General features: G+C 38.8%; 1 protein-coding gene across 1 annotated transcript; it reads right to left on the bottom strand.

Moving 5' to 3' along the window:
• Positions 1-2,670: 2,670 nt before the first annotated feature.
• Positions 2,671-19,779, bottom strand: MCM8 (minichromosome maintenance complex component 8). The gene is made up of 18 exons (XM_010574725.1): positions 19,653-19,779; positions 19,395-19,469; positions 18,801-18,883; positions 18,474-18,623; positions 17,616-17,719; positions 15,446-15,644; positions 14,514-14,599; positions 12,827-12,978; positions 11,557-11,755; positions 10,728-10,758; positions 10,306-10,446; positions 8,432-8,573; positions 7,622-7,817; positions 7,133-7,346; positions 5,957-6,166; positions 4,809-4,885; positions 4,119-4,308; positions 2,671-2,854 (listed from the first exon to the last, which is right to left on the bottom strand). The coding sequence occupies exons 1-18, from the start codon at positions 19,777-19,779 to the stop codon at positions 2,762-2,764; spliced, it is 2,469 nt and encodes an 822-aa protein (XP_010573027.1). The 3' UTR covers positions 2,671-2,761.
• Positions 19,780-19,787: the final 8 nt, after the last annotated feature.

Raw genomic sequence — 19,787 nt, 5'->3', positions numbered from 1 at the left:
TATGAGCCGCAGGCGGTGCGTGTGCGGCGAGGGGTGGGGGGGACGCGCGACTTTTTTGCGGCGCTTTACGGCAGCCCCCTCGCCGCCGGGCCGCGCGCTTTACGGCAGGCCGCCACCCCCGGCGGCCGAATTAAAAAATAAATCCCAGCTGTGAGGAGAAATAAGGGGCAACCCGCTTTTCCGCTGTTTTCCGGACTACCTACCTGCCGGCCGAGGCTCTCCCCCGGGGGCCGCGGGCGCGGACGGCGGCGCCTGTGGCGGCATGGCAGGGCGGCTCCGTGGGGCCGCGCGTTTTTGCTCCAGCTGTTCTCTTGCAAGCCCTTAACGGAGGAAGGTGAAGGTTTGCTTTAGCGTAAGAGACTCCTGAGAGGACTTAAGAAGTCTCTTGTTCTAGGTACTTGTTCTTCGCCCTCCCTCCCTCGCTCACGTTTACTTTAGCTCAAGGAGAAGAATTTACTTTTCTGGGTGCAATCACTTGTTTGCGTCTGAGGCTTGTTCCTGCCCACCTTCCCTAACGCCCAGAGACGCTGGTATGGTTCAGGTTTCTGGCATCAGTTTATCATCCAGCTAAGGCCTGAGCCCCAGGTGTTCAATCAGCTTTAATTACACACAACAGTTAATAACTAGCAAAACAAAGGGAGGCTCTTCAAACAAAAAATAAAACCAACCAAAAACCCCAAACCAACCAACTGAAAGACAAACAAACAAAAACCCCAAAGGAAAGCAAAAAAACCCAACCAGTCGAATGTACGATATTTAACTTTACCTCTTCCACAGCTGTTTGAAAGAATCAAGAGTAGCTAAAATGTGTATGACTTAATTTATTAATTCCTCCACTGCATCAATTAGATATTTTTTTTAATCATTATTTTTTAAATGTGGGGAGGGCAAGGGCAGGACTAGAAGAACATGACCTGGATGCTGGGGCAGGGTGCACCATTAGCAAGGGCACAGGTGACACAAAAGAGTGGCAGATACACCGGGGCTGGGGCGGGAGGGAGGAGGTCCTGCTGCCGTCCAGAAGGACCTCAACAGGCAGAGAATTGGTTTGGCAGGAACCTGGTAAAGTTCAGCACCACACCTGGACATGGTGACATTGAGCAGGGAGGGCAGAAATTCCAGTTCTGTCCTCTACCCGTTATGCCCTAGTTGTATTGTGCAAGTCTGAGAAGATTTCTTCTAAGTAGAAAACAAAACAAAAAAACCCCAACCAAACCAAAACCACCCCAAACTCTGCAGTAAGCTGCTAGCAAAGGTTAAGAAATCAACATATAACACCTGCTTCCCATTAGCTGTGACAGAGTAGGTTGCCTCCTCATGTAGGATTAACTCCCAGTTTACAGGAAGGTGCATCTCCTCTGCTGCCCAAATGCTCTCATGGACAGATGACAACTACTGTATGCACATGTAGACAGAGAGTTCATACATTTAAAAAAAAAAGCCATTGACCACAGTTACCTGCATGAGCAAACACAACCTGGAAAGAGCAGGCTACTTGCCACTTGAGTTCATGTGTAGAGCTATAGCTGCTTAGTTTTCACTTAAGCATCCCATCCTTCAAATTAGATATTGAAGTAGATTCACACTAAGGTAGCATTAAGCAGTTTAACATGTTCTTTCAAATCTATAAAGCTTGTATTTTCATACAAAATTGCTGTGGAAGCATGCTGTAGATCAGATGCTTATGTCACTTAAAAAAGCAGAAACGATGAAGCTTATTTTCTTGTCTTACAATTTATGTATCATATTTTACCTTAGAAATAAAGGAGGGAAAACAGAAGTATCAGCAATGCATGCTTGAATTTTTTTTTTTCCAAATACTTAGACTGAAAGCTTCTCATCTGCCATTTTATTGCACTAGACCATGATTCCAATTTTGTAAAAGTCAGGAAATATCCAGCACTTTACTCTCTTGCAGAACACACATTCTTCTGCAGCAGGAACAGAGTTACCCAGAAACAGATGTAACATGTTCATGTTAACATATCTGGTAACAGCCATTAACACCCACACCAGTGTTCACTGTTACTGTATAATGCTCTTGAACAAATCACAGATTTCTTTTATATAAAAGTTTAATGAAAGACCTAAATAAAATCCAGTTCCTGTTTTACAAATTAAATATTGTAATAAGGATATTTTCTTAAATCAGACTTGTGTTTCAAATAAAATCTCAGCTACAAAGACCAATAAACACAGAGCTGCAAAGGAGAAAATCAAGTCAGTTTCAATAAGGTATCACTTCTTAACAGCTATAAAACTGTGTTGTCTCAACATGAAGGTTTCTGACTTTTTGGAAACATTTCTATACTTTAAATTCCTCTAATGAACTACAGTGCTAAAAATGCAACTCACATCTTCTCACAAAAGATTTCTGGTTTTAAATTTGTGGGTCCAACATCTCTTTTGGAAGTAGAATCTGTTATGGCACTGTGATAATGTCAATATAAAACACACTATGCACTCCTCAAGGTGGATAAAGTACATGCTAGTCTTACAGAGTCTCATTTGGGCTAGCAGACCTACAGAATGAGTCAAGCAGCAATACCACATGTCAATTTGTCCTATGGCAGCTTAAAGCAAGCCTGCAGGCAACTGCTAGTTTCTGAAAGGGAGTCCCACACCTCAGTAAGCGACCGTGCCAGCAGAGCATCAACTACTGTGCTACGCTGCAGTTCAGTGTGCTTTATTGCTGCAGGTCCATCAGTCCATTCTGGATGTAACAATTATGTCTCAAGAAAGTTTATCACAATGGCTCTCTTCACATTGTCTGAAGCTGATAAACTCTTGAACCTTTTTTCAAAAGATAACCCTGATCATTTAGGGATCCAATAAAGCTTTCAAAATCAGATACCTGGGAAAAGACAGACAAAAATAAATATCAAATTGGAAGAATGACATTTTATCTGATGTAAAGCAACATAAACAGTTTGAAATAACTTAGTGAAATAAAGCGAGCTAAGAAGAGGTTAGTTTCCTTAGCAAATGGCTGGCCTACTAGGTGGTGGCATACAGTCAGTTGCACGCTTTTGTGCTTTACTTACACACTTCATAGCATGCAAAAAATATACAGAGTAACCTGTATATAAATCTAAGTTCTGAAACACAAGTATCTACCAAAGAAAAGTTTGATTTCTACAACTCTCACTGATTTCCAAGTATTTGTTACAGGTATAGAACTTTGAATGGGCAAGAAATATTCTACACATAAAGGGAAAATTAGAATTAATTGAGTTAGCTATATAGGTAGCTAGTCGCTGGATGAATGAATGATCATGTGAGAAGAGAGCTGACAATAACACATTATGTCAGACAGGATTATGTATTGTCAACGTTTGAACAAGTTTGGAGACTGAAGCTATCTCGCCCCAGCAGGCCAAAGTAGGTTAACCAGGCAATAAGAACAACATTATTGCCCATAAAGAGAAATTCATTATCACTACTTTTCACTCATTAAACCTGAAATCCAGTTTTAAGTTTTAAATTGGCATTTAAAGATTTTTATCATGAAGCAAAAAGTAGAATTAGCTACCAATATTTTTGTTTGGCTGAAGTCCCCCACAAGTACAGAATGCAAATCAGTTACAGGATAAAACTGATTTGTGGCCGTGTGTCCTACACAATATTCCTATCAAGTTACAACATTAGGATGCTTGAAGCAGGAATGAAAACTCAAAAAGGCGTATTTGGGCCAGAGAAGGCCAAGCAGAAATGTCACTGCACTGCTGAAATAGATCATGGACAGTCACAATCACAACAGTCTAAATTTGGGAACAAAAATAGGTGTGTCCCCTGGGGAGCCAGAGGAAGTAAAGTATACTGAAACAAAAATTGCCTTTCACAAAACAAAGCAGAATCTTGTTAAGGACCAGCTTCAGAAGCAGAACCAGCCCTTACTAGTGCAAAGAGTTGTTACTGCCAAACAGCTAGTAGGATTAATAAAGCTGACAAAGTCAATTCAGGAAGATTGTTCAGTCTAAAAGCAGCAAACGCTGCTTATTTCTGTTCATTGCAGAGAGGCATGACAGATATGCCTTTTCCACTTTCCATTTTGCAATAAGTAATTTTGACTGGTCTTGCAGTTTGTTCTTGAAGAAATGCTTGATTTCCAAACTTACTCGTATTTGTAGCTCTGTCGCAATCTGTCGAAGCTGTTGCAAGTCAAAGAGATTGTTGTAAGTTCTCTCCGCAATACTGTTAAGGGCAGAAACAAATCTTTTTGCTTGTGACCGATTGCTCATCCCAGATCCATGCTGTGAACGTTCAAAGTCCAGTTTTCCAAACTCATCAGAGTAGGTTCCCAGCATGCTAAAAATACATATTAAAAAAATATCAACAGGAGATAAAAGCAAGAGTACATTAATTTGCTTCCTGACACATAACTGCTTGAGAAAGCTTCCAGAAGCCACATAGGAAACCATCCCCTAGTAAGAAAGACACTATCTAGGGAACTTAGACTAAGCATCTGTCCAAAACACTTTTGAACTTAAATCATTCAACTGCAACAACAGAAAGTAATCACACAAGAGAAAAAAACCCAAACCTTTAGCAGCACCCCATGCCTTAAGTTATATGCATGGGTATACATAACCACTACAATGATACAACTCAAAGGCCTAAGCAACTGTATTCAGCTTAGGGCTGCTGTCAGTTTTAAAGAAGAGCTAACAAATCTGAATATTGGTATCATGGGCCTAAACTTTATCAGGTCATTTCTTCACTGTATTTGTATATCTGTGTTTAAAAAAAAAAGTTTTGAATGAATAGCACTGTGATGCTTTATTTATTTTTAAAGCAGTGTATATTACCTATATTTCATTATTTCTATTACATCCTCAGCATCTTCTCTGGTAGATTTCTCCCTTAATTCCAGCCTTGACCGTGCCTTAAAACAAAACAAAAAACCCACAAAGGTATATTTAAGATACATTATAGCTGATGTAGAGCACTTGTAGCATTTTTTTCACAACACACACAAATTTTAAGAGCAGAGATGTAACCTGAACCTACAGGATTTAGAGGAAGATTCCTCTCTTTTTTTAGATAGCGTTTTCCCATGGTTTAACCCCAGCCAGCAACTAAGCACCACACAGCTGCTCACTCACTTCCCCCCACCCAGTGGGATGGGGGAGGGAATCAGGAAAAAAAGTAAAACTCATGGGCGGAGATAAGAACAGTTGAATAGAACAGAAAGGAAGAAACTATTAACAATAATAATAGCAATAATAAAATGACAATAAAAATAAAAGGATTGGATATAAATGACATCACATGGTATGGAATATCCCTTTGGCCAGTTTGGGTCAGCTGTCCAGGCTGTGTCCCCTCCCAGCTTCTTATGCCCCTCCAGCCTTCTTGCTGGCTGGGCATGAGAAGCTAAAAAATCCTTGACTTAGTCTAAATGCTACTTAGCAACAACTGAAAACATCAGTGCGTTATCAACATTCTTACACTGAACCCAAAACATAACACTATACCAGCTACTAGAAAGACAATTAACTATCCCAGCTGAAACCAGGACACATTTCAATGTCATCTCCTGCATACTCACATTATTAGGCTGCATCTTGGAGTTTATTTACTTTTTAACAGTGTATTCTTGGGAAGCAGCAGATCACAAATACTGTTATCAAGGCGTGTGTTAAGGAAAACAGCAGCAGTTCAAAGTTCAAGATGGGCAGCAGCTTGTTCCTGCCTGCACCTACTTTTTCTCCTTTGGGGAGAATGTGATCAATTCTCTTTCCACCCCCTCCAGGGTGTTTTAATTTATAACAGGCTTTAAGCAGCAGTAGCTCTTAAGCATTTGCAAGTCTCTTGCAGTTTCTCTTTTTTTTTTTTTTAAACACAACAAAGCAGCATAGAAGCAAATAAGCTGTCAAAAATTACAGGGTATCAGTAGTAGTTTAGGAATAATCTCTTCGCTTTCAATCCCTTAAGTATTACAGCTTGCATTTACCTCCGTAAGTCGAATCAATGACTCTAGCTGCCTTGTGGTGATCGGTGTGCTATCTACTCCTTGGTTCTGTTTCCGGAGCTCAAGGTAGAATTCCTGGAGGACCTGAGCAGCTTCTGGAGATAATTTTGGATGAACATACTGCCGAGCATATCCAACATACTTCCTCAGCAGCTGATGTGGAATAGCATCAAAGTTTTCTCCTGGTAAGATCTAACCCAATTACAAAGAGCTTAGATTTCAGTCTGACAGAACCCTATACAATACAAATTTTAACATAAAACCTTATCTTCTATGCTTTATCCAGTGAAATCTTCACTGTAAGGGCTTTAGTGCTTCATATATGAACCATGTACTTAAAAAGTCCATACACTATGCTTAGATATGTAATTAAAGACATTTCAGAAAAGGCAGCCAAAGCTTCTCATTTACAATGAGAAGTGCCAAATATGATTTAACTAGATCAAGAATTCTTTCTCAAAAAGGGAAAATCCAATTTCCCAATTGTTATAAGATATAGCTCCACAGAAAATTAAACTATCACAGCTGATATCCCATTTCCAAAAGTGCATGGGTTTAGCTCCAGTAGAGGATTTTTCCCAAGACCTGGTATTTGACAATATCAGCCCTCAAACTGATCACTTAAGTTTAATAAGAAATATGCTTCCTCTCCTATAATCCCCAAATCTCTCATGAGTTGCAGATGCCCAAGGATTTGTTTACACACTGCTTTATTTGATTCAATACTTCACAGCACATTGTGTTATATCAGATTAGTATATCCAGTCTAGTTCTGTAGCTATTTATTGAAATCTAACACAGCAAATTTGCTTTACAGCATCTCATGCAAAGTGCCTTCTCACTACTGAAAAAAACCCCACAAAAACCAAAAAAACCTCAAACCATCTCAACTAATAGATTTTTTTTCTGTGTGGAGATGAAGGTGGCTTGAGACACATCTTTAGCAGCTCCAGGAGGATGGGTAATGTTAGCTACAACATACAATTGGGAGAAACTGGTGGCTGGAGCCTTAAATGCTTCCTCTTTACTTCAGAGCCAACTATCATGAGAAGAATGGGAGTGGTTGATGAAGGACATCCAGCAGGTCAGGGTTGCCAGGTCCCAATGCAAGGAACACCACAGGAAGGGGCATAGCAACAGTCACAGCACAAGTCCTACCTTTAGTCTTTCAAGCAGCGGTCGATCTGAAACAACTTCGAGAACAGAGCGATCCTGTGTGTTGGCACGAGTCACAACAGCGCTGCTGCATGCTGCCTGCTTTCCCGCTCGGATTGCCATCACATGCTCAGACAGCAAGTGATCATGGTCTTCATTTGGGGTGTCCAGCAAAATGAAAACTAGATCAAATCTTGACAGTAAAGCACTCCCCATTCTAGAGTAAAGACAAGAAAATCACACAGTACTCAAAGAAGTGGAAAAATTACAGCAACTCTGCTCCACTTCAAAGACACTTAAAAAATCTTGTCTCATTCATTCAGAATAAAGTAGAACAGCATTTTCTCTCTCAAAAGGCATGAAAAATTATTACAGTAGGTTTGTGTTCAAGCTCCAGGAAACTAGAAAGCAATTATATACAAGCTACAAGACTGCCAGAAGCATCTACTCCAGAATGTGAACTATGTAAGCAGCATTTCAGAGAGTGCTCACTTTAAGTTCTCAGACACTGTTTTGGCTTTGTTATAATGTCCTCCAACTGGGTTTGCTGCAGCAACAATAGTCGTCCGCGCTGGCAAACTGCAAACAATGCCAGCCTTAGCAAGGCTGATGCTTTGCTGTTCCATGGCTTCCAACAAAGCTTGATGCTGGTTTCCCATCTTATCAAATTCATCTATTCCACAAATTCCTGGAAGCAATTAACACAGGACAAAGACTTATTAGAAAACACATTAACTGATGGACAAGTATATGCTACAATCCAGTGCTACATCAGAAGTCCAACCTAGAGTCCTAGGGATGGCAGGAGACATCAGACCAAGTCTCCATTTCAGCAAGGTTTGTTTTCATTTCATGGTGCCGCAGCTGAACCATTATGAAGTTGGCCTGGCTTGCAGAAGCAGTGTCTTGATTACACATTAAGATGACAAAACAAGCTTTTTAAAAATAGAAATAGACAGCAAATCTCATAATCCAGCTATTTTTCAAAAACAGTAAGAGTCCAGCAGCTGCCATTAAGTCAGAGATTTCTCAACAAGGAAATCCTAGTTCTTTGACACATTAAGTACAGCCGGTATGTGAATCACAGAACTCCAGTTTCACACACATCCTAAGCCCTAGGAAAGCAGGCACCACCTCCAGAGAAGTCACTGGAGAAGCTCAGAATTTCCCAAGATGTGGAAAGCCAATATCATACTTTAAATTTAATTTTTAGTCCACAGTTATGCAAGCACTGTAGTTAATCTTAGACTCAGCAGCGCACACACCCCCACAACTCAAAACCTGTAGCATTACATGTATTACCTTGATCTCCGAGCACTAAAGCACCAGCTTCCAAGGCAAAATCTCCAGAAGCACCATCTCTAGACAGTGTAACAGTCAGGCCAGAGCTGGTGGAAGTATTGCCACAAACATACACACCACGAGGAGCAACATTACACACTGCCTAGAAGAGAAATAAACACTTTTTCCTTTCCCAAAATGAAGAATTTCATAAGCCTTATTCTAGAGAAACAATTCAAAGTAAACTCAAATTTGTTTCTTTCTACTTAATGTGGCTCAACAGTAAAGTTACAACTCTTTGCAGCCCGAGGAGACATAACTCTGCGTAATAGTAGGAATAACTTTGGTCACAATACTTGCGGCACAGCCATATCTATTGTGTTATCAAAACTACTAGGACCTCGGGCACAGCACTTAGATTTCAAAGTATGTTGAAATGCTTGGGAACACGCTATCCGTCACAGAATTGCAGATATATATAGTTTCTGTATCTTCAGACCCCAGGTCTATTTAGACTCATATCTTATGCTAGTGGCCAACACATGCTACTTCATAGGAAGCATGCATAGTTCTCCCCAAAACTAGGAGATAAAGGACAGTCCTAGTCTTCTCCATGCCTCTAGTATCCAGAAAGCAGCCTATAATTTGGAAATAAGAACTAGAAAAGCAAAGCATGGTAAGCTTGAACACAGACATGTTGCAGTTAAATTTGCCTAGAATAGTTATAACTGGATTTTCCCAGTAAATCTCTATAGTTACTGGTGCCTCTTTTAAATAAAAGATAATAGCCAAAGCATATTTGTTCAGTACCAGATATGTGACAGGCACTGAATATTGAATAAAAAAAACCCAAACAAACCCCAAAACAACCAAAAAAACCCCTCACTCTGACACAGCTTTGGTTTTCTCCCTGGAATTTTTTTTCTGTGACAGTGATGACTGAGAGGAGCCTTGCCTCAGGGTCTTATCTGAGGAACAGATTACTAGCTTTTCTTGAATGGCATCCCGTTTAGTAACAATGTGAAAAAAGAAATCATCTACTGTATGCTAGAGAGTCCCCATTCAATGAAAAAATAATGTTAAATTTTCTTTGCCAAGATGCTTGCATGCAAATCCATCACTTAAGTTATTGCAAGTGATATCCTAACATAACATGCCCACATTAGAAAGACTCAGACTTTTTAAATAAGGTATGTTTAAATGAGGTATGCAAAGGTGCAGGTCTAGGTGAACTCTGTCCCTCTTTCACTTCACGATAGCCATGGGAAAAGACGTGGAACTTGAAAACCATTCAGTTTAAGATGAAAAAATTCTATTACTAACTGATTTTGTCAGTCATGCAGAAATGTCCACCAAGATTAAAACCCAAATGCAGCAGCAGGTCCCTTTCCCAGAAAGCCAAGATCTGTGCTAGCAACATAGAAATAGGGCAAGAGAATGGAAGTAAACCTCACAGAAGGTGAGTGACATGGTATCTGACATTGCATTAGTTCCGAGAGTATAGTTATTTTATTTGACAACAAATCAGCTAAACGAAGACAAGGAGTGAAACTCCTCACCAGGGAAAAAGGTTGGTGAAAAGAAAAAAAACTATATCCGGGCAGGGCAGCAAGCCTATACTTGAAAGCCCACACACTTGACCAAGTATGCCTGCTTTGATAAGTGTTTTAACAGGCCTGATCCCTTCTGCAAGGCTTCCTGGAAGGAGAGGACAGCTGGGGACCCCTTTGGGTACTATCCTACATTTGAGGCATCCTACATGAATAGATGGCTCCAGTCAGGCTCAAGCAACCCTTCGGTCTTAGCACAGCTATTCTACCATGCTTACAAGAAGTCAAGATAACAAGGAATTAGAGAAAAATACAAAAAGACAATAGAAGTAAATCAATCCATACTTGCAACATTTGACTTTTTCCTAATCCTGGATCTCCAACGACCAGAACATGTGGATCTCCTCGTACTGGGATTCTGTTCTTGTCATCTACAAACTTCTGACATCCTCCAAATAACGCCAGGGCCAAACCTGCCTTTACAATCTGTAGTGGTACATACCAAAACTAATAAGTATTTGATCATGGTGACCAATACTAACAGCGCCCTAGAATTGGCTGCAATAACCCTTTCCTTCTGGATGGCTGAACTTAAGGGTATAAGGCTGCCACCTTGACACTGAAAGCAACTGTGAGTCACAGTCACCTGTAAATACAGTCCTTGTCCCTTCCCCCCACCCCAGATAAGCTTTATAGATCCTTTACGAGTTTACTGTGGCATAAACACATCAAACTAAAATTGCAAGCAGAGCTGTTAAATTACTTACCTCATGGCCATAGATTGCAGGACAAAGAGAGCTGAAAAACAAAGAACACTAATGTAAGGGGAATATAGATCTTGTATTATTAGTAAATAAACACTTGTTCTGTCTCTCGTTACAGAACACTTCTATAAACATATAAAACTTTTGGTTAGCTGTTGCTGAATTTCCAACAGAATCAGTTTAAATCAGCAGCATCAAATTTCTTGACAGTTTCAGATAACCAGATATGCTTGAAATAAGAAAAATCTTTCATTTGAGTTCACACAAACACAGAGGAGAACCAGTTTCCCAGTGGTTTCTGCACCCATTCTTATCTTAATCAAGTAACTACCTGTAACCCTCCTTTTCAAGGTGCTACTTTCATGTTCTTTAACTCCACTGGGAGGGCCTGAGGGACACTCCAGCTAGAAGAGTACTTCTCAGTCTGAACTGAGGATCTTTCACACCCCCTGCTCAGTTCTTGCACCTCTTTCCTCTGCTGCAGAAAAGCAGAGTGGAGAACAAAACAGTACTCATGAGTTGAATTTACTCAGCGAGGAGCAAAATTAACTGCCTTTTTTTTTAACCATAGCTTTCTGTCTCAGAGTTGAACTAAAACACTCCTCACTTCCCCATATCCTTAAATCCCTCCCAAAGTCCTAACATCCCCACTGCAATACTTCCACTTCCTCCCAAGCCCCTTGCCCACTGAAGTTTGTTAATCTCTGTGGTATCTATTGCACAAGCCTTAGACATTTCATAACTTTAAGATTAGCTGTCATGTTTGTCTGAAGGTGGTCATGCTGATTCAGATGTCTAATCCTAGACCTAGTCTAGGTCTGACACAACTTACTTCACAATGAGCCTGAACAGATTTTCCTCAGCTTGAATTTCTTGAACAGCATAGAGGTCTTTAAGTGAAAACTCCATGAACGACCTTTGAAAAGTCTCATCATCAAAATTCTTTTGTTTTTGTCCTTTACTGTTGCTGATGGAATTTGCCTCAATGTACAACAAGAACATACACTTGTCATTCTTATTTTTGGAAGGTCCTGTTAGAAAAATTGAGAAAGGACGAAGGAATATTTTTTTCTATTGTTAAGTACTGATATTATTTACAAATGGCATAGGGTCATTCAGAAATATTAAGTACAGTCATGTGCAAAATGTTCATATTTAAGTAATTGAACATCTGCATTTTCAAAAATTGATGCAAAGTAAGTAAGTTTCCGGTTACATTTGTTTTTCAAGTTCCCTCCATTTAGGTACACAATAAAATATTTCACTGGATTAGGAAGGTATATATATAGAGAGAGAATTTTCTCCCAGAATAAATGAAGTTTTCCAGGAATTGTAAATATTATTACATTATTGTAGTCAAATAAAAATTGAATATAAAATATTTCCACTCAATATTTAGAGGAAAAAATCCATAGTGCAGAAGAATTAAACATGTAGCTTAATAATTAATACTTTTCTATATCCCACAATGATTACTGAGCAGAGAATGTGGTCTCACAGTAAATCAGTACTGCAGTTCTCTGCAATATATTCTATTGCAGCTATGTGCAACATATTTCTTCACTTTGGAAAAAAAACGGAAAAAAAAAAGAATAAAAAAGTTGTAAAATTTCTCCAGGGAGGACTAAGCTAAGAAAGATAATACTCCTTCACAACAGCGTGACAGTTTTCCTATCGTTTGAAGGAGACATTAAAGGGAAAATGTTAAGCAAATAACAAGTCTCAGCAAGAATTCAGGAAATAAGGATGTCCCCCCTACATCAGTGGTCCAGAGAAGGCTTTCCTATCAGCTGACATACTAAAACATCCAGTGTCAGACTGGCACTTCAGATTCAGGACCACAGTTGAGTCTAGACCAGTGGGTTGTGAACCCCCCTCCCTTTCAGTGGACACTAGAGCCAGTGCTCTTCTTGGACAGCACTGCTTCTGGCTTTTACAAAATAACTTCTCATTATAAAACTTTGGGAACTTCTGAAGAAACATACACTTCATGTGTTTACAACTTTGAGAGTTCAAATTAAGGGGGATGACTGTTGTTCTTATGTAATCACTAGAAAAATCCCCACCCTAGGAAGAAGGTGTTCTCAGTTGATGTATTTTACCTTCCTCAGTGCTTGACACCTTTACTATTCCTGTAACTGTGACCATATCTCCCGGGACACAGCTGTCCACAAGATCTTGCACCAGTTCACATTCAATTGTGCGAGGGATTCGGCCTGCTTCTCGCTGATCATCTGACATGAGCTCCTGCACCCTGCAAAACACAAGGTGAGCGTATACTCCATGCATAACACTTCCAATTCAATTATGGCATACAAGATCTGCAGCTGTGTGCTTCCAACCAATCCTTTCTAAATTGAAAAGGAGACAGCAGAAATGCCCTGATAAACGCTAGAAACAGCAGTGCTGAATTTGGAGAAACAGACTTTTTCAATTCAGACTTTAATAAATGGGTATACATTATGCATAAGACCTGGAAAGACAATAACTATGAACTCCAGAAATAATAAAGTTGAAATTCAGACTTTCTAGGACTGATGAGCATGTTCATGTAGAAATAAGTACAGTACATGAAATAAGATGGACCTCATATACAAAAATTAGGAGGTCAGACATTATAGCCCTGATGAATGCTTAATTGGCATTTTAACCCTAGCAAAGCCCAAGAAATTCCTTGGATCATAAGAACAGTAGCTCACTCTTTGTATAGTCGTAAAAGGCTAGCAACTAACAAGTTCTTTACGAGGTTCCAATTTTGGCTCTGCGCTTAGAGCTCCAATAGTTTTCCTTGAAGCTCAGTCAAGCTTTTCTTAGGAAGCTGTGATAAACAGCACCCTCTAGAGCTGCTGACAAGAATGTCATCACTGTGGTTTTAATGATTTTTTAATATTACTTTTATCACAGAATGTCAATAAAGGAAACATATTTAGATGTCATTTGGCACATTAAGACTTTTGATACAGAGCTTGTGAACTTACAGAATCTGAATGTAAGAAGTGGGAAAAAGTAAGCAGGGTCCTTTTTTTTGCAAGCTGACACCCTTATTGCAGTAAGCTAATGGGATGGACAAGAAACAACACGTGACTCTCTTCTGAACATATATTATGGGGCAATAGTAGGATGGTCATAGCTCTAATAGCACATAGTAAGATGGAAGTGATGAAAACCAGATCCACCATCCACCTTCCTACACTTTAACATTGTTAATTTTTGTAGAAACTGCAACTTGTTCCCCCACAGCAAAGGTCTCACAAATTTTAGGCATACCTGCTTGCTGATTAGACATAGAAAGTAGATGAATGGGCAGGCGCAGCACTATTTCCTTCTACTAGTGTACCTTAAGGACTGGGGGACATAGTATCACTTCGAACTAAGATTTTTAACCCTCAAATTTACTTTCAGTTCATTCAAGTCAACTGTCACAGTTGACCAACATAATTTAATAGGGCTTTTCTATCTGACTTACAGGTCATTAAAGGGAATCATTAAATAATAGATGCAATTAGAAATTATCAAGAAAAGCTGCAAAGAGCACAAACTGAACGTTTCTCAAAGAACTCAGTCATAGTAGGAGGAATTTCCAAGAAGCTATTATATTAGGTAGGTTTAATATACAAAGTATACTAGTGCTCAGATGAAACAACTGCTTTGTATATACAAGTCTTGAAGAGTGCTTGCTGCAAAAGCATATTATTAAAATTACACAATGTAACATGGAACAAGCCATCCTGTCACTTTTTTACTACCCTGATGCATTATATTTTTGTGCAGAAGGGAAGACATGCTTACTTAACAGACTGCCAGTCCACTGTAGTGGTTAAAGGAGAGCTTCTGTCAGCTGTGAAGGATCGGCCACGGCACTCCGGAACAAGGCACTGTAACAATAGTAATTCTAACTCATTCTCAACCTTTTTTAAAATTGTAATTTGAAATTGCCTTATTTGATTTAGAACAAAGAAAGCAAAGCAATGCGATTCATTAACACCATTTCAGGAAAAAAAGCTAGTTAAATTAGGGCTACAAATTAGCACATACATAATTAACGAAGAGCTATTGAGCACAGACACCAGAACCCTGACTCACAGTTGTTAAAGCAAATACAGCTGAATTATATGATCCCCTTGGTGAACAGGTTTGAGTTTCTGGCTTTCAGGGGAGGGGAGGTGGTGGGAGGTTTTTTTGTGGGGGTTTTGTTTGTTCATTTGTTGAGTTTTTTGTTTGTTTTTAAATATTTGCAGATGTTGCTTTCACTTGAGCACATCAGATAACATAAAATAACTGGGCACTGTCCTATGTCTAATGACTTTAATCCAGATAAAAACAGTGAAATTAAAATAGAAAGTTCTAAAGAAAACCCACAAAAAATTCCCCAATCTAAGCATAGAAAACCACCACAGTGAGGTGGAGGAGGCTTTTTAAATGTAACTGGTGAAATGGAATTGAAATTATTTATTTTTCCCTAGATTTGAGGGAGTTTCTACATACTGCTTTTGTTTCAGCAGGATACAATTTTTTCAAAAAACAAGGGTATGCAGTAATACAAAGTTGCATGGCAAGTTTAATTTTTTTCTAATGTGTCAGTTGTTTAACCCAGCTTTAAAATTTCTTCTGGTTTTGGGTGGGGTTTTTTGTTTGTTTGTTTTTTTAATACCAATGGTACTGCTTTTTGTCAAATCACTACAGATAAGGGAGAAGTATGAAGTTAAATGGTTTTAACTTACCTTAGTTGGAAGAGTATACTTTCCGTCAAGTAGAGGAACACCCTGAACATCTCCACATGAGCCACATACAAAAGCTAGCTTAGTGCACAGCGGCTTAATGTTACTGACACGCACAACAGTACCACGCAAGGCAATGTACTTCCCATAGCAGTTGGCCCGAACGTTTTTCAGCTGAGTTAGCGGATCATAGTTGTACACCCTACACAAAAGCTGAGCATTAACATTTTGAAAGCTTATCATACTTAAATGCAGAACAACAACAAAAAAACAACCCCAGAACCCAAACAAAAAAAAAATCCCATGCCCAATTATTAACAGTAATCCAGAGGAATGATCAGAAATATTTTTTCTGTGGACCCATGGCACAGTCTTCAATTCTTGTTCTAGAAAGCAGCATAACATTTAATATTACCCAAGTGTATATAACCTCAACAGCTGTACAGTTTGTTTATATAGTGACACCTCCCTCCTGTAAATAACTGAGACTAGTGATACAACAAAAATTACTTTATAGTCATCTATAACCATCTCTGAATTATTTCAGATTAAGACCAGGGTTTACACTTGCAACATAGCAGGATCAAAGATTTATTATGCCTGTGCTCCAAAAGGAGGGGTGAGTTTTCATGTTTCAAGGACATGAGAACCTGTCATCAGGTACAACACACTGCACCTTGTTAAGGACAACAAAGAATACCTAGCCAAATAATTCAGAATAACAAACTTTAAACAGAATTGTTTAATCATGTAAGGGACCTCAGGGGTCTAGTCCAACCCCCCTGCTCAAGCAGGGTCAGCTAGAGCAGGTTGTGCAGATACATGTTCAGTTGGGTTTTGATTATGTTTGTGGATGGAGACTATACAACCTCTCTCACAGTAAAATAGTGTTTTCTTTTGTTCACATGGAATTTTAAGTGTTTAAATTTGTACCCACTGTCCCTTGTCCTGTCACTGGGCACCAATGAGAAGAGTCTGGCTCCTGAAATTCAGGGTTTTCCCTGCTCCCTCCACTTAGGCCCCTGAACACCACCATCTCATCGTTCAACCCTGCCTATGCTGCAGAACCATTTTAGAAGCATGATATTTTTTGACTTATTGAATACTTCCCTCTACAGCATAATGGTCCATTAACTGTCCCTTAGAATCCGAGAGCTTGTATATACCTTTTTCGGCCACAGGTTTTTTCTAAACACATTTTACTGTGTAATTAAAAGTGTGCAGTTTTATAACAATGCAAAACTTAAAAATATATTATAGTGTGACAAACCCCCAAACTAAATCCACCTGTCATGCCAAAACATGCTGCTTTCCCATACCAAGCCCTCACCAGCACAGAATTTAAAAAAAAAAAAAAAGGTAATTTAAACTCAGACAGGGCTTATACTCCCAGTCCCCCTCAGACTCCTGAAGTCTGAGACACCATTACTTCTGATAAAGAAAAAAAATAAAATTGTGCTAAGGACTTGTTTCATTAAGAACTCAAAGGAAATCACATTTTAAAAATTATAACAGTAATTATGATTCTTGTAAGTACATGCTTATTTAGAATTAGTGTAACCTCAGCTTCTTATTTTCTAATTTAAGTTTGATTAATTAGAAATAATATTCTTCAGACTGTCTACCAATAATCATTTACTAGGTTTAAGCTAATATGAAATAACACATGTTCATACACCACTTTCAAAACATCCAAACAAAGAATAATAAATATTACCAGCTGTAGTTTATGTCCACACCCTCCAAATCAGCCTCCTTACAAAGACGAGACTTTTGCTAACAAAATGCTAGATCATAAGCACTTCCTAACTTCTCCAGTAAACAGCAGAAATTTAAATAGTTCTGTTTTTAATCAATACATGTTTCACAGAATAGTTGTTCTACTTATAAGTTACTTCACTACTCACAAGCTTTTCTAGTTACAAGCTGTTTGTTCAACTTTTAAGCAGGTTTTGTTTTACTTTTTTCTTCACAAGGACAGTTTAGCCTTTGTCATGGTGAAGGAAAAAGCAAAAGTGTAGACTCTTCTTCTGGAAATAGCTTCACAGAGTCAAGTCTCTCAATAAAATAAATACTGCCTTCAGCACCATGGATGGACACTGACAACCATCAGACAAGCAGCAAATAGATTTTCCTGGAAAAAAACAACAACCAAATACTCAACACCCATTACCTCGCATGAATGAGAGGCACATTTATTATAGGTTCTCCATCAAGTGGTAATCCTTCCTGCACCTGCAGCTGTGCAGCATGCCTTTCAAGGTCCTTTGTTAGCACCTAGACAGAACAGAAAGGCAGACACAAATGGAATGTGCCATGCAACATGGATTCAATTTGCTATTAAGTTCGTTTACCATCCCTTACAATCAGATCCCCCTACTGAAGTCTAAAGAGCTCTCTGTTGTTCAGCGACCCCCCACTAAACAGTGTTTCTCTGCTTCTGAGCAGTATTAAGCTTCATTTTAAATGGAATTTTAAATCAACATATTTGTTGTGTTTGTTTTTTTAATTTTAAAAAAGTATATAATAATCTTTAATCCTGTGATCAATGTGTGGAGTTTCGTTTGACTAAAGCACACACATCTGAGAACTTGTCTGTCAGCAAGCAGTGACATACTACTTTAAGAGACACTGAACAGAGCCAGGAATTCTTGAATCTGCTCACCATTCACCCACCAGCTGTTGTTCTGCTGCACGAGGTGGGACACATTGCACAAATAACTCACAGTAAATTACAAAAACCAGGAATTAGAACTCCCAGTAGGGAGTAACATAAGTTAGAACTACATTTAGTTTTAGTCAACGGCTTTGGCAATGAATAAGCAAAATGGACCAAGACCAAAGCATTTTTAAAACATGAAATACAGAAATGGTAGAGAAATGGAAGAGTTTGAATTTTAAATAGACAGTAATTTCCTGTAAGAGAGAAAAGCATAGAGGTTTGGCGTTTATGACATAATTGCCTCTCTGTCCCACTGATTCTTTTTCGTTGTAAGGGTTATGCTTCTATGTATTAGAATGTCATATTTACCTGATGAATCGCCAGACCCATACATTGCAGTATTTTCTGAGGCATATCCCTTAATTCAGTAGATATATTTGGTATTGATTTAGTCAATTCTCTGTCTTGTATTAGTTCCTTATAATCCACAAGGATACTTCCTTTTCTTTCTATTTCATCCTGTGAAACATTTTAAATTATAAAATACACTTCAAATTATAAACACAAAACAACCAAGTCATGTCATAAACATTTCATATCTATACTGAGATTATTTTTGATGGAGAAAATACAATAACATTACAAATTTTGTGTATCAACAATAGGTTGTCAGGGCAGGATATGTTTTGTTTTTACCTTGTCATAAAGCTCAATGCGTTGCATGAAAAACTTTTCAAAGGCTTGAGTCTTCTGGACAAAAGGAGATTTGTCAGCATAAGCTAATTAGAAACATGCCACGTTAGTAACTGACAGGAATAATTATGTGCATTTCACAAAATACATAAACAGGCAATTTCTCTTCTATTATTTTTCTGCTTTCCAAAACTGAGGAAGATGATAGATCATTTTGGTATCACAGTAACGTTCTATTATAAGACCTGTTACAAACCAGAACTTTGTCTAAGATGACATAGGACAAGCACCTAGGATCAAGAAAAGTACAGTAGAGGTATGTATATTCCAGTCTTCAATAGATGCAGGTTTTATGTGGCTAACCAAACACGTTTAAGAACGACCGTATTTTATACTATTCAAGATTCCTTTCCGAGGTTTGAAGTCCACAGAGATTACAGTATGCCACAAGATTGAAATCTCTATTGTATTCATGTTTTTATATAAAAAGTATGAATTTCAGTTGCTTTCTATTGAACTTATCCCCTCTACTTATAACCAATTCTAGAAAAAAATGGAATAAAGCATGCGTTACATATAATTTTGGTCTAAAAATACCTTCAGAGAAATAAAGTTTCCAGCCCTTATAGGGAATAAACTGGTCCAACGTTGATTGAACTAGTTGAGATCTTACTGCAAAAAAAAAATTAAAATGGGAATGAAAACAATGTAGATACTAAAACTTTGCAAGTGTTATTCTCAGTGATTCATTTGACCACCGAGAGGCAAAGTGCTGTAATTGCCTAGTGCAAAAGTGGGTCAAAAGAAAAGAATCGTGGCTTCAGAAAACAGGTAGAAAGACAGGAGCCGGCTCACCAGGTTCAGGCATCCTTCTCCACTCTCCCTTCTGTCTTCTGCCTCGCCATCCACCTCGCCATCCTCCTCGCCACCCCTGAAAGCCTCTTCCCCGGGCGCATCCCCTGCCTCTGAGGTCCCTACTCATCTCGCTCC

Source organism: Haliaeetus leucocephalus, unplaced genomic scaffold, assembly GCF_000737465.1.
Source record: "Haliaeetus leucocephalus isolate CR32 unplaced genomic scaffold, Haliaeetus_leucocephalus-4.0 Scaffold450, whole genome shotgun sequence".
NCBI classification, from domain to species: domain Eukaryota; kingdom Metazoa; phylum Chordata; class Aves; order Accipitriformes; family Accipitridae; genus Haliaeetus; species Haliaeetus leucocephalus.
This window is presented reverse-complemented; position numbering and strand designations above follow the sequence as displayed.

Bases quoted from the DNA above. Each gene is read 5' to 3' on its own strand.
- MCM8 (XM_010574725.1), bottom strand. From the start codon at position 19,779: ATGAGTAGGGACCTCAGAGGCAGGGGATGCGCCCGGGGAAGAGGCTTT. The intron at 10,759-11,556 runs GTAAGTTGTGTC...TTTGTTTTTCAG, and splicing joins CTGTTCAGGCTCATTGTGAA to CTCTCTTTGTCCTGCAATCT. The intron at 4,886-5,956 runs GTAAATGCAAGC...TTTTGTTTTAAG, and splicing joins CATTGATTCGACTTACGGAG to GCACGGTCAAGGCTGGAATT.